General features: G+C 43.5%; 1 protein-coding gene across 2 annotated transcripts in view; it reads right to left on the bottom strand.

The window, feature by feature from the left end:
- LOC311048328 (insulin-like growth factor 1 receptor) overlaps positions 1 to 14170 on the bottom strand; it is a 91604-nt gene that overhangs the window by 15668 nt on the left and 61766 nt on the right. Inside the window, exons 7-15 of one of the 2 annotated variants that reach the window (XM_084061557.1) lie at positions 13546 to 13672; positions 12181 to 12413; positions 11408 to 11575; positions 10001 to 10211; positions 5879 to 6264; positions 5037 to 5170; positions 3944 to 4103; positions 1661 to 1760; positions 643 to 707 (exon numbers count right to left, since the gene is read on the bottom strand). In XM_084061557.1, coding sequence (XP_083917683.1) covers positions 643 to 707; positions 1661 to 1760; positions 3944 to 4103; positions 5037 to 5170; positions 5879 to 6264; positions 10001 to 10211; positions 11408 to 11575; positions 12181 to 12413; positions 13546 to 13672 — 1584 coding nt within the window. Of the gene's footprint in view, positions 1 to 642; positions 714 to 1660; positions 1761 to 3943; positions 4104 to 5036; positions 5171 to 5878; positions 6265 to 10000; positions 10212 to 11407; positions 11576 to 12180; positions 12414 to 13545; positions 13673 to 14170 lie in introns of both variants that reach the window. The other variant, XM_084061556.1, reaches the window with a different exon arrangement.

Raw genomic sequence — 14170 nt, 5'->3', positions numbered from 1 at the left:
AACGTGACACAGCAACATGTCGTGAGCTTGTAGACCATATATTGGACCCTCCAGAAAAACGCGGGCAAAAATCCTTGATTATGCAGGCTAAAATCTAGATTTTGCGATGAAATATGAGGATTTTTTATGTGATTTTATGCAGTGAAATTGCGTGAAGATGCAAAATATGCGGAAAGTTATGAAATATGTGAAAAGATGCAAAATATGTGAAAATATGCGCCACATATTTCGCATATTATGCGATGAGCATATTATGTGATGCTATGCGATGCGCATATTATCCAATTATATGGAATGCGCATATTATGCGATGCGATCTTTTTGAAAAGAAATTTGCACCGCATAATTATGTGCCATTTTGCGGTAAATTATGCGATCGCATAATCGCATTTTTCTGGAGGGTCTAATATATTTTCCGACAATGTTGGCCTACGATGATGACATGCCGGCAGGATGCAGTCGAGTGGCTGAATTATTCACAATAAAATACTGACATTTAATAACGAATTTTGTTCATGAATCCATTAAGACCGGGAACGCATCTGTGTCATTTTAGATTTATTTGGCTATTCAAAGTATATGTACATATACATACTGTCTGAATAATGTACACCCAAATAAAAACATATCACACAGACTCACTCTCGGCAGCGCTGAAGTACTCTGGGTTGACTGAAGCATAAAGCACTCCGTTCCCCAAGCGGTCACTGTTGCTAAAAGACACAAACGGACAGAAATGATTATAAACACACACACAAGTTTGTGGATATCAAAATCTTTAGGACAGCATTGAAACCGGCTGAAAATAGTTGAAGAATAGCCGATCTGGAGCTTGTAGATCAGCTATTTTTGCGGTGTGACGTCGCCACATAACAAAGTATTTCATAGGGAAAACTCTAACCCCTAAACCCCCCCCCACCCCACACATACACACACAGTTAGTTTCATTCACTCGCACACACAAACCGATCCACACAACAATTACACTTTCACACTGGACTGATGGAAAACATTTTTACAGCCATGATGATGTTTTTCCCTTGGTCGTAATAGTCAAACTAACTCAGCACACAGAGGCTATAACTTGTAATCAGGTCTTCAAGTCAGCTGTGTTTCCTCCCACATAACAAAACACACACACTCTCTCTCTCTCTCTCTCTCTCTCCATCCGAACACATTTCTTTCTGTCTTGTTCTCACAACATTAAAAACAGAGCTATAACTGGGTAAATCGTTAACGAGATTTCGCCTCGGATATGCGAGGCGCCTGACACAATCATACACATGATCGAAAACACACACACACACACACACCCCTAAACACAGTCACCCCCTAACAAAGACCCTGACAGACCACCAGCTTCGAATGCTATCAATGCATTGAATGGGTAGGCGACATACTGACCTACCCGCGATTTATCAGACCATTCATTGGGCGTAATCAGGAGCTACTGACCTACCCAGAGGTAGAGCAGTCCCCACAACATGATTTACCATTCTGTGCCTATCGGTACAGAACTCGGACGGCGCTGCGTAGGCTCAAGCGAACGTCGCAACGGTCAACGTGATAATGTCCCATTGATAGCATTCGAATGGGGTGGACAAACACACACACATACACACACATCAAACCACAGTCACTCCCTAACAAACACACACACCGTTTCTTGTTGACAGCGAGCACTGCAGTGACCGCCAGGCAGGTGAGGAGGACGGCTAGGATGGGGACAAAGATCATCACGTAGAGATGGCTCTCATATCCTGGTGGAACACACACACACACACACACACACGGATTAAAGACAAATACAATCTCAAGACTGAAAAAAGTCCTAATGTGCGATTTGTGGAACAGTGTGAAAGGAGCCTAGCACTGGTTGATGTTTTAGAAACATTGTTCCTGATGTTCTACATACTGCCAACTAGGTGAAGAAATCACAACCTTGGCTTTTATATGAAACATCCCAGACCATTAGGATTTCATGGAAGATGCTTCTGGACATTTTTGCTAGTTTGACTCTCAACGCGTCGCAGATGACTGAGCTCAGCCGTCGCGACTGAGAACTTTAATCCTTCAAACTGGGAACACATCTGTGTCATTTTAGATTTTAGCTATAGCCATTATTTTAGGTTTTGGCAATTCAAAAATTGCAGATCTACAAGCTCATAGCGCGGCACAGAGTCCAAGAGGGAAATAGCAAGAGTCGCATTCTCCGGTTTACTTCCCGTTTCTGCGTGACGTAGGTGGACGCCTTTTTAGGAGACAGGAAGCAGCTTGGAGTCTATTGATTCCAATGGAAGAGTGAACGTGAACACAGCTTCTGAGCCATTCCTTAGCTCCATGGTTACTGAACTAAATATTGGACCCAATCGTCACAAGACACACAATATGTATAAGATTTTCATACAAAATGGCTTTTTTTAGAGACACAAATGAGGGGCAAATCAACTTTGTTATCGACTTTTCTCTAGCCCAGCAACACACTCTCGCGAGATTTGGAAAGATATCTGAAGAGTCCATCTGCAGTCTGACGGACGAGACATAGAGGTCTCTGTTCCTTATTTTTTAGCGGCGCTAGCCGCTCTATACCTTTAGGTATAGAGCGGATATTAGCCCTCTATACCTGGCTTTTGCGTCAACGTTCTGATTGGTCAGACACGTCAACAAAGTGATTGGTCAAGCTTCACGTGACACGTGGCTATAAACACATTATAAACACTTATTGATGACAAAATGTATCAAAGGCGCCGCTACCTTCACACAGGTGTGATTTTTAACTCTATGCTCTGTCCCTATAAGATGTTCTAAAAAAGGATTAACTGGGATTATATATGTGAATATAGTACGTGAAAATCATAATGGACATATTAAAAATTAAAATGTGTGTTCCAATGCTCAATAATATAATTTTGCATTATTAACTGTCTTGGTTGATGGGGTATGATTTGGGAATCATGACATTTTGCTAAACATAACATTCATGCTAAACATACTATTGTCTATAGTGGTAAAATATATACCTTATAAATAAAAGGCCCTTGTCTTGGGCTAGCTAGCTAGCTATTTATTTATTTATTTATTTGTATATATATATATATATATATATATATATATATATATATATATATATATATATATATATATATATATAATTATTTTTTTAAGCGAATATTTGTAACTCAAATCTTTACTTCTGGGAGTCCCTGGAACAGAATATTTTGAGACGGGGGTCCGCGACCAAATACTTTTGGGGGTCCTTGACATGAAAAAGTTTGAGAACCACTGATATTATTATAGCACCATAATGCGGTTTTCAGAAACCTGTTAGGATTTAGGAGACATTTGCAGATGCGTTCCCGGATTGAATGGGTTCAATCCATGCACACATATAGTGTGTCATCTCTGTACAGCGACTCATGCTTAATTCATACTCAGTCATATGAAGGAATCACACCAAAACATTTATAAAAACAGGCTTAAATTTCCGACTGATTTTCTTATTTCTTAATCTTTATCTGAAGTGACTCTTGAATGTTGAGGCTGCATAAAATGTGGATCTTTGGCCAATGTAATCAGTAACAATTGCTATCCTTATCTGGCTTCAAACAGAATATCTGTGACAGACGTTTGTCCATTTTGTACAATCATATCCAACAGGATTAGACACATGGACAAAAGTATTGGCAATGTTGTTACGCTGCCTGTACACCTAAAATAATGAACCATTAATAAACCAATTTTCTTCTAGATACATTGAGGAGTCCTGGGCAAGCGTCAAGGGTTATTAAGCTAAGGAGGTTATGTTTTGCTAACACACATCAAAACCAAAATTGATGGAAGCTTAACCACATCCCTATTGTGGGCATGTCATAATAGACACACTTTTAGCAATTTGGTGCTGAGAAAGCCAGTGGCCGTGTGTGTGTCTGTGTGTCTGGCTTACGTTCTGGGACATAGAATGCCAGTGGTTGAGTCCAGGATCCATTCCCGGCCAGGGAAGTAGCTCTGACTCGGACCGAGTAGTTCCCTGGGCTCAGGTTGGAGAGCTTCGCCCCACGCTGCTCCGCATACAGCTGACGAGACACACACTCATGCTTCTCAGACTGAACACACACACACACACACACACACACACACAAACACACAAACACACAGACACACAAACACACAAACTATTAAACACTTTAGCTCTATGTAAAAAAATGCCGATCTAAAATGTACAATTACAATTAAGGCATTTAGCAAACACTCTTGTCCAGAGTCGAAATCAGATGAAATGGCATGAACGCTGGTCCACAAACAACATGGTACATAGTCATATACACAGAGAGCAAAGAGAACAATGCAATGCTTAAGAAACAAGGACACCAGGGTAAACATCACACCAAGCATCTGGCTAAACAACACGCCATCTTAATAACATTCTTAACATTTGTGGTCAGGCTAAACAAATCTAAACAACATAGCTGAGTGGTTAGTGAGCCCGCCTACGGAGCCAGAGGCCCTGGTTGCCGCAGGTTCGATTCCCGGCCAGGACAGCATATGTGTCGATGAAATGAAATTTGTCCCTGAGCAAGACTCTTAACCCCTAATTGCTCACAGGTTCTCATTGGAAACAAGACCGCAAGGACTTTCATGAACGACCTGTTAAAAGGAATTATCCTTAACACCACATGTAACCAACAAGTAATCGACATACGGCAGAAACTGCATATAAACTAGCGTCTATCAAAAACAGTGACAAGAAGGATACAAGGAGGACAGCAGTGATCTCCTATTCTTGCTATTTTCATTTAAATCTTTGCACATTTTTAAACACAAAAATTAAAAATAGGGTCAACAGGGTGAACCCCAGCGTGTGGGGGGGGGGGGGCATTAGTCAAAGAATAGAACAATAGCTCAGAATGTGAGCTTGTAGATCTGCTATTTCTGGCGAAGAGATTTGGTGCAGACGGAAAAAAATCCAGTTCTCTTAAGACCCATGCCTTTTCCTTCTATTCCATTATTGTCATTGTGTGAACCTCGGTCAGTCGTACCTCGGCGGTCAGCCTGAATTTGATCTCATACATGAGGATCAGTCCGTTGGGCCGGTGGGGCTCGGGCCAACGCAGGAACACCCAGTCATCCTGTCCCTCCCAGCTCACAGGACCAGGGACGTCATCTGCCTTGTCTGGATGGATGGAGAGACACACAGGTTCAAACTCAGATTATATATGTGGCAAAACACAGTAATAGATGCAATCTATCCTTGAATATAGATTCCTGTAATAAAATGTTACTTTTAATCAAGAGATTCCATTAGAACATCTCACTGTAGGGAACTATCCATTATTTTCTTAGCGATTATTCTTTGGATAACGTTTTCGGTTAATCGAAAGGCACGTTTTTAAACATATAAATGTTAAAAGAAATTGACGATTTATTTGACAATTCGGCCAATTTGGCATTAAAAAATGTCTTAAAAGTCATAAAATCTTTACTTTAGAAATGTGCAGATACCCTGTATACACTTATACTGTAATGTTGGTTTGTTTACTGTTTGAGTGAGAAAATAATGTTGCACATTAACACATTGATACCTGGAACGCATCTGTGTCACTTTAGATGTCTTTGGCTATTTTTGAAAAATCGTGAAAATTATTTTTTTATATTTTTTTCCAAAAAACTGTTAGGATTTAGAAAATGTTTAGAAGCGGCCTCAGGTCTTAATGGGTTAAGCTAATCATCTGGGGACCACCTCAACATAATTTGGGGGACTGACCCCAGATTGGGAACCAATGGTATACTGGACTATAGGGGGGTCATGGTCAGTAATAGGAACAAAAAGACCTGGGGGGGGTCATAACATAAATAGGAGATCCAGAGAGATCCTGTTTACCTGCAGGTTTGGTCCTGGAGAAGAGGAACTCGGCCGCGCTGCAGCGGCGCACCTGGCGGTCGCAGGCGTGCACGTCCAGCCGGTACACGGTGAAGGGCTGCAGGCCGGAGATCTGCAGCTCGCGCTCCCTCACCGAGCGCTCCGAGAACTCAAACTCCTGGTCGGTGGGCTCCGCCGGCGGCGGCGCGGCCCCCCCTCCGCCACCACCACCCCCGGTGCCGTTGTTGTTGGAGGACAGAGTGGGGGATGAGGAGGATGAGGAGGTGGTGGTGGTGGCAGAGGCGGTGGCGAGGGAGGTGTTGGAGTAGCGCGGAGAACGAGTGGAGCGGAGGACCGACGTGGAGTTGGCCACGCCGAACAGGTCCCTGCGGCGGCGATCTGGAGGACTGGGGGTGGGGGTTAGGGGAGGGGTCAGAGAGAGAGAGAGAGAGAGAGAGAGAGAGTGTGTCGGTGAAATGGTGTAAGTTAGTGATTCTCAACCTGTTTAACTATTTAACTGCCATACATTAAAAAACTCACGCACTGCCAGCGATTTTTCCGATTTTCTTACCTTTTTCAAGTAGTCACAGAATATTTATCTCCAGTATGATCGATCCCCTGATGGTTGCTGATCACAGAGGGTTTCACTGTGCTTCCGCCCCCCAAAAAAAAATGTCATCGCGACCTCCCGTTCGCTTTCATACGCCTTTGAAAATAACATGTCTCGGCCAAAAATACATAGTAAAAAAAAAGGTAAACAGGAGCCGAGATACAGGATTTTTAAGTAATAAGTTAACCAGGAAGTGAATGGAGCAGCAAATCTTCGGATCGCGTTATCTCTGGTTCTGTGTGAAAAAACTACGCTGCTTCACCGTGTTTTTTTATGTGTCATTGTAGGCACTTCAAGCAGGTCAGCACCAGCACTAGAAGACCTGAGGGGCGGTTTGGAACATATCTAAGCAGGCAGTGACACTCATAGAGGTAGGAAGGTGCCAGACCATTGAGAGCTTTATAAACAAGTAAAGTCATTTTAAAATCAATCCAAAAAACAACCGGGAGCCAATGTAGTGAAGCTAAAACTGGAGTAATATGTTTGCGAAAAGGCAACCAGGACCACATCTGTGTCATGTTCGCTTTAAAAAAAAAAATACTGTATATATTCAAATATTTGCACAAATGTTCAAACATTTTCAAAAATTGCCGATCTGCAAGCTCCTAGTGCGGGCTTGTATGTTTGCTATTTTCGAATAGCCAAAGAAATCTTAAAAATGACACAGACGCGTTCCTGGATTAAATGGGTTAAAGTGGTTAAGCCTGCAAGATAAGGGGAACAGAATGAAGAAACAATGACACTGAGCATCAGATGGACGTGGCATAGACGCTGCCAAACGCAATGAAAGTCATTACCTTCTAAACCAGTGTCACTCTCCCATGCCACACGTTACTAAATTACATTTCCTTTTCGGAATTGCACAGGAATCTTTTACAGATTGTTAAAGGTCTAGACTTAGTTTTGTCAGAATTGAATTGAGGACAGGAAACACAATTAGGCATCAGTTGACATCCGACTTTATTTTTGGGATGAACATCTTAAATGATGAATTTACACTATAGTCTATAGTCTATATAGTCCAGTCATGGTTCTTGTTTGTTTCCGTTTTAACCCATTAAGTCCGGGAACGCATCCGTGTCATTTTAGATGTCTTTGGCAATTGAAAAATAGCAGATCTACAAGCTCATAGCACGGCACTCTGTGCCGCACTACGAGCTTGTAGATCTGCTATTGTTTTGAAAAATAAAATGTTGTGCAAATCTTATATTTTTTAAAGCGAACATTTGTAACTGTCAATTGTCTCAACAAAGGTCTTCATTTTTCTGAAAAACGATTGTTGCTATATCAGTGGTGCTCAAATTTTTCATGTCAAGGACCCCCCAAAATGATATGTTTTTGGCCGCAGATCCCCCTAAAATTTTATTCCAGGGACCCCCAGAAGCAAAGATTTGAAAAAAAAATGTTGTTTCCAAAAAATATATGTATTCAAAGATTTGCACAAAATGTTCAAGATTTTTCAAAAATAGCATATCTGTTATTATGTTCATGTTGTTCTCACTGGAAACACTCTGGTACACCAATGGGTCTCAAAGTGTGGTCCAGGGACCCTAATGGTTCCTTGAGGTAGGGTTCCAAATGGCCCCTTACATGTGTGTAACTCTGAGAGTGTACAAATGGAACCAACTGGACCCATAAGGGTCCATTTGGTTCCATTTGTACACTCTCAAGAATTACTGGGGTCATTGAAATTGTGAGAACCACTGCGATACACTATATGGAACAGACAACAGAGGCTTAACTCTTTGACTGCCAATGAGGATATTTCTCGTCATATTTTGCCAAGGCTCACACTGCCAATGACGAGAATGGCGCGATTTTGTGTTTTCAGTGGTTTCACGCTGGCACTGTTCGCCAACACACGAGTGACCATTTCATTCTCAGTCACACACAGATCAAGGAGATCACGTGATCGCAAGATCTCCTCCACCGTTCACTTCCTTGTTATTCAATTTGGAAAAAACGCCATTTTTCTCGCCTCCCTTGATTTCCTCTGCATTTTTGACGAAACATGCTATATTCAACGGCCTATGATTAGCGAACGGGGGGGGTCGCGTTGATTTTTATGCTTATGATATGCTTTATGCTTTTCATTTTATGCTCGGTTGCGCTCAGGTGTTGCGCTCTGAAAACAGCAGATCTACAAGCTCACAACGCGTCGCAGCGCGACGCGTTGTCAGCTTGTAGATCTGCTATTTTCAGCACGCAACCAAGTGCAAATCTGCCATTACGACGCCATCAAGGCACCGCCAAAATACATTTCAGTCGACTAAATCAACTGTAGATTTAGTCGACTAAAATCTTATGATATTTGGTCGACTAAAACTAGACAAAAACTAAAACATTTCAGATGACTAAAATATGACTAAAACTAAACGGAATTTGATTCAAAAGACTGTGACTAAAACTAAATCAAAATTTGCTGTCAAAATCAACACTGTTGGTAACACTTATGAAGGAAGTAAGGAAGGGAGGGGCCCACATTTCTGGCCGCTGTGCATTGAGCCTATTGGTGGAAGGCTGGGCCACAATGCAGCAGCAGCTCACCTGTATCACGGCTGAAATGTCCCTTTTACAAGCACACTGACTAGAGCCACGTAGAGTTGAGAGATGTGTTGCACCTCTTTGGCCTGTCAGCTGTGAGGCCTGGAAGCTAACGGTAATGTAAATGGTAATTGGTTTCATTGCGGCGTGGATTGCTGACTCCGCATTCCTAGCCCATCTCTTTCTCTGTGTCTCACACACGCACGCACGCACACACGCACACACACAGCCTCTCTCCACGGCGTCAGTCAGTGATGCCTGTCCTCAAACAACCCAGAATGACTCTTCGTGTGTGTGTGTGTGTGTGTGTGTGTGTGTGTGTGTGTGTGTGTGTGTGTGTGTGTGTGTGTGTGTGTGTGTGTGTGTGTGTGTGTGTGTGTGTGTGTGTCTGTTCCCATTGATTTGTACTGTCTGGCTGCAAGGGATCTTCCTTTGATTTCATTACTACTCCAGATGAAACAACAACAGCCCACAGCCTCACAGCTAGGTGTGTGTGTGTGTGTGTGTGTGTGTGTGTGTGTGTGTGTGTGTGTGTGTGTGTGTGTGTGTGTGTGTACGAGGGAATGAGAAAGCAAAACAATACATGTGCGTGGGTGTCTGCATGTGTCTGCGTACCTGTAGTATTTATTAGTAATACGCTTTACAGATGCAGAATATGGACTGGTAGTGGTACTGTGCTAATAGTACTAGTATTTCTTCCTTACAATAGGATGAATGTGGAATAGTAGTATTTCTCTTACTATGGGGTGAATATGTAGTAGTTAAAAGGGGTACAAAATATATATTCAAAGATTTGCACAAATGTTCACGATTTTTAAATAAATAACAGATCTGCAAGCTGGGTGCCGCGCTATGAGCTTGTATATCTGCTATTTTTGAATAGCCAAAGAAATCTAAAAGTGACACAGATGCGTTCCCGGATTGAATGGGTAAAAGTGAAACATCCCTAAGTAGTTAGCAATAGCAGAAGATGATGTGTCTTCCCTCACCGTGGGGTGAATATGGAGTTATGCAGGAAGTTCTCAAAGACTTTGCGGTAGGAGGCGTCGGCGGCCTCGGCCTCCAGGTCCTGGGCCGACTTGGGACAGGGGCAGCAGGGACCCTTGGGGTCCCCGTCGGGGTCGGCCTTGGTGGGCTTGCTCTCCCCCTCCTCCTGGTCGTTCACGCCCGTGGCCGCCAGACGGATGGGGATCTTCAGCTCTGGATGAAACATAACACACAGAGGAAGGAAAGGTTCAGGAGGAGTGTGTGTGTGATTGCACAGAAAGTACAGTTTAACACATTCCCTGGCCTGCCATTGACGGAGATCTCCGTCTTTTCAAGAAACAAAAAAAAAATCAAGAGGGCGCTCCAACGCAACTTAGGAATGATCCTGGGACCCTGAAAGAAGGAATGGACGGATGTGGCGTCATCCCGAAAAACACACTCTCGTCCACTCCTTCTTTATCAGTTTTAGGAAACCACTCCTTTCATTTTTTCCTCTTTTTTTTGGTGAAAACGGCTGTTATACAACAGCCGACCGGGACAAAATGGCCGATCGCGGTTACAAATTTATTTTCCCTGGCTAATAGATTAGACCCTCCCCCATCCCCTAGACATGCTTTGTTTATGTCCATGCACACATCACGGCTCCCCTGGCTCTGCAAAGATCGTCAATATAAAAAGGTAAAAAACCCTGGCAGAAGCTACATAATTAATGAATTAATTAATACCCGGCAGGGAATGTGTTAATACAATTACAAGGCTAAAAGGATTGAGCACAAGAAAGCACTATGGCTCGTTTCCATTCGGGTCCATGAGTATTCAATTCATAGAAACATGTAGTGACAGACAAATACACAATACTATGCAAAAACATCACATTAACAAGTAGCTAAAAGAAAAATATGTACAGTAAACATTTCTGGGGCGGGGCGGGTTGGCGGCGGGGGTGGCGGCGGGGGGGGGTTGCTTTTCTGGTGCGTGTACGCACGCATGACCAGAAACACACAGGCAGGCTAATCGTGTGTGTGTGTGTGTGTGTGTGTGTGAGAACATTAACCTTTAGAGCAGTAGTTGTGCTGGTAGAGCTCTGTGTGTGTGTGTGTGTGTGTGTGTGTGTGTGTGTGTGTGTGTGTGTGTGTGTGTGTGTGTGTGTGTGTGTGTGTGTGTGTGTGTGTGTGTGTGTGTGTGTGTGTGTGTGAGTGTGTGTGTGTGTGTGTGTGTGTGTGTATATAACCTTTAGAGCAGTAGTTGTGCTGGTAGAGCTCTGTGTGTGTGTGTGTGTGTGTGTGTGTGTGTGTGTGTGTGTGTGTGTGTGTGTGTGTGTAACCTTTAGAGCAGTAGTTGTGCTGGTAGAGCTCTGTGTGTGTGTGTGTGTGTGTGTGTGTGTGTGTGTGTGTGTGTGTGTGTATAACCTTTAGAGCAGTAGTTGTGCTGGTAGAGCTCTCTGTCCTCAGACTGCCGTTGCCAGCGGAGCAGGTAGTAGGTGTGGTTCCCGTTGGGAGAGACGGGTGGAGACCAGCGCACCACCAGGTGGGTGGAGGAGTTGGAGTACGCCCTCACATCCAGAGGCATGCTGGGAGCTGAGAGACAGACAGACAGACAGACAGACAGACAGAGGGGAACAGAAGGGGGTTAACCACATGAACCCTGGCATCCCTATTTTGGGCATGTCATTATAGGACAAACGTTTGGATAGTGGGGTAAAGTAACTAAGTACTAATGTACTCAAGTACTGTACTTAAGTACAATTATGAGTTATTTTTTACTTTACTGGTGTATTTTTCATTTTGACGAGGCAAATGTTGTACTTTTTCACTCCACTACAATTATTTGAAAACTTTAGTTACTAGTTACTTTGCAATTATCAATTACTATATTATAAAACATACATTAACCACTTTAGCCCTATCTTATACATAGGCTATTTGAAAATAGCAGATCTACAAGCTCACAATGCGTCGCATCGCGATTACTTTTACCTTTGGTACTTTAAGTACATTTTGATACCAATACTTTTGTACTTTTACTGAAGTACATTTTGAATTCCGGACTTTTACTTGTAACAGAGTATTTCTAAAGTGCAGTATTAATACTTTTACTTAAGTAAAATATCCGAGTACTTTTTCCCACCACTGTGTTTGGAATCGTAAATGAAGCCCTGGGTGTGTTTTTGCACAGTTCATACCTGCGGGGCTGGTGCGTACGTAGACCACCTGACTCTTGGCCCCGGGCATGTGTTTGTCCTCCACCATCAGGGTGACGGCCTTGACGAACACGGCGTACTGGGTGAAGGGCTTCAGGGCCGACAGCAGGACGCCGGGGTCGGCGTCGTCTCGCCTCAGCTCCACGTCCACCATGTTCCAGCTGTTGGAGCCACAGCCCTCCTGCCCGTCGAACTCTGTGATGTTCTGGAAGGGTCTGTTGAATGGAGGACACGGGTTCGGCACAAAACACATGGGGATGAATTCATTCTACGGTTATGCCACCAAAATGTGGACTGTCCCTACCGCCAGCCATCAAAAAGTGCGACTCGCCCAGGCCTAGCGTCACAGATCTGCTATTTTTGGCTTAAGTTCCCCATCAAACAAAGATTTGGCGGACCCCCTGTAGTAATTCTGAGGATCCCCTAGGGGTCCTGGACCCCCTGTTGAAGACCCCTGGTCTATGGGACTACAGTGACAGACAGACAGACAGACAGACAGACAGACAGACAGTGAAACTCAATGACAATGACTCTTCTGTAAGGACCTTTACAATCCTATACTGTAGTTGAAGGTAACCTATGCCTCTTCATGCAACAGTATTACACAGCTGATGGCAGAGAACTACATTAGATCAGGGGTTAGGGTTATATTAGCTCAGGGCCAGTGTTGATTTTGACAGAAAATTTAGATTTAGTTTTAGTCATAGTCTTTTGAATAAAATTCCATTTAGTTTTAGTCATATTTTAGTCATCTTAAATCGTATAGTTTTTGTCTAGTTTTAGTCGACTAAATACAACAAGTTGAAATCACAACAAGTTGTCTCAAGACACTTTACATGTAGAGCAGAGACCCGACAGTCCCACCCTGAGCAAACAATTTTGCGACAGTGGCAACGAAAAACTCCCTCTTAACTGGAAGAAACGTCAGGCAGACCCTAGGCTCTAGGGTGGGGGCCTTCTGCCTCGACCGTGTCGGGGGGAAAGAAGAGAGGCATCACGGTGCGTTCATCATCGGTGACGAGTGCATGTAAACGCAGCCAGCAGCGTGCTGTGTGCGACTAGCTGTGTCAGGATTCGAGGCCACACTCACACATGTGCAGCATGCGTCCCCTCCCCCTCCGCCTCCGTCCATGGGTGTGTATGGAGCGGACGCGTGCGTCACCGTGACTGTGTGAGTGTGGCTTCAGGAAGTAAATTCCTGTCCCAGCTGTTGGTACGCAAGAGCGCCTCCCTTCGTCTGATGTGCCGCGCAGCATGCATTTTGACGACACATGCGCACTTGCGCACCAGTTATGTGCACCCCTGGTTATACTAGCTCGGGGCTCTCTTAGGCTGATGGTAACTTACGCCTCTTTGTAGTACACTATGAAGCTGATGAGGTCTCGGTAGTCGGGCGGTCGGTATCTCTGCCAGGTGAGTTTGATCCGGGTGCTCCGCGTGGTGTTGGACTTGAACTTCAGCAGGGTGCTTTCACCTGGACAGAAAAACAAACGCGCGCACACTTTACATACAGCAGAAAAAAAGCAGATTGCGTGAGCTTGTAGTAGACCGTCCTATTTTCAGCAAAGGGATTTGGTGTAGAGGGGAAAAATGAGGGACCAATTAATTATAGACCCCTGGGGGACCCTGGGTAAAGAAAGTATAGTAGGGTTTAACCCATTCATTCCGGGAACGTATACTGTGTCATTTTATATTTTTTAGCTATAACTATTATTTTATACTTTGGGCTATTCAAAAATAGCAGATCTACAAGCTTGTAGCTTGTAGATCGGCTATTTATTTTGAAAAATCGTGAAAATGTGTGCAAATCTTTAAATATATTAGTTTTTTAGCTAAATTCTTTGCTTCTGGGGATTCTACAAATGTCTTCTAAATCCTAACAGTTCTTTTAAAACTATTTTTTTTTACTTATGTTGCTATAATATCAGTGGTTGGCAAACTTTTTTCATGTCAAGGACCCCCAAAATGACAT

This window comes from Gymnoscopelus microlampas (genome assembly GCF_963454915.1).
Source record: "Gymnoscopelus microlampas genome assembly, chromosome: 1".
NCBI classification, from domain to species: Eukaryota; Metazoa; Chordata; class Actinopteri; order Myctophiformes; family Myctophidae; genus Gymnoscopelus; species Gymnoscopelus microlampas.
Note: the sequence above shows the minus strand (reverse complement) of the source record. Positions and strands in the feature narration are given on the sequence as shown.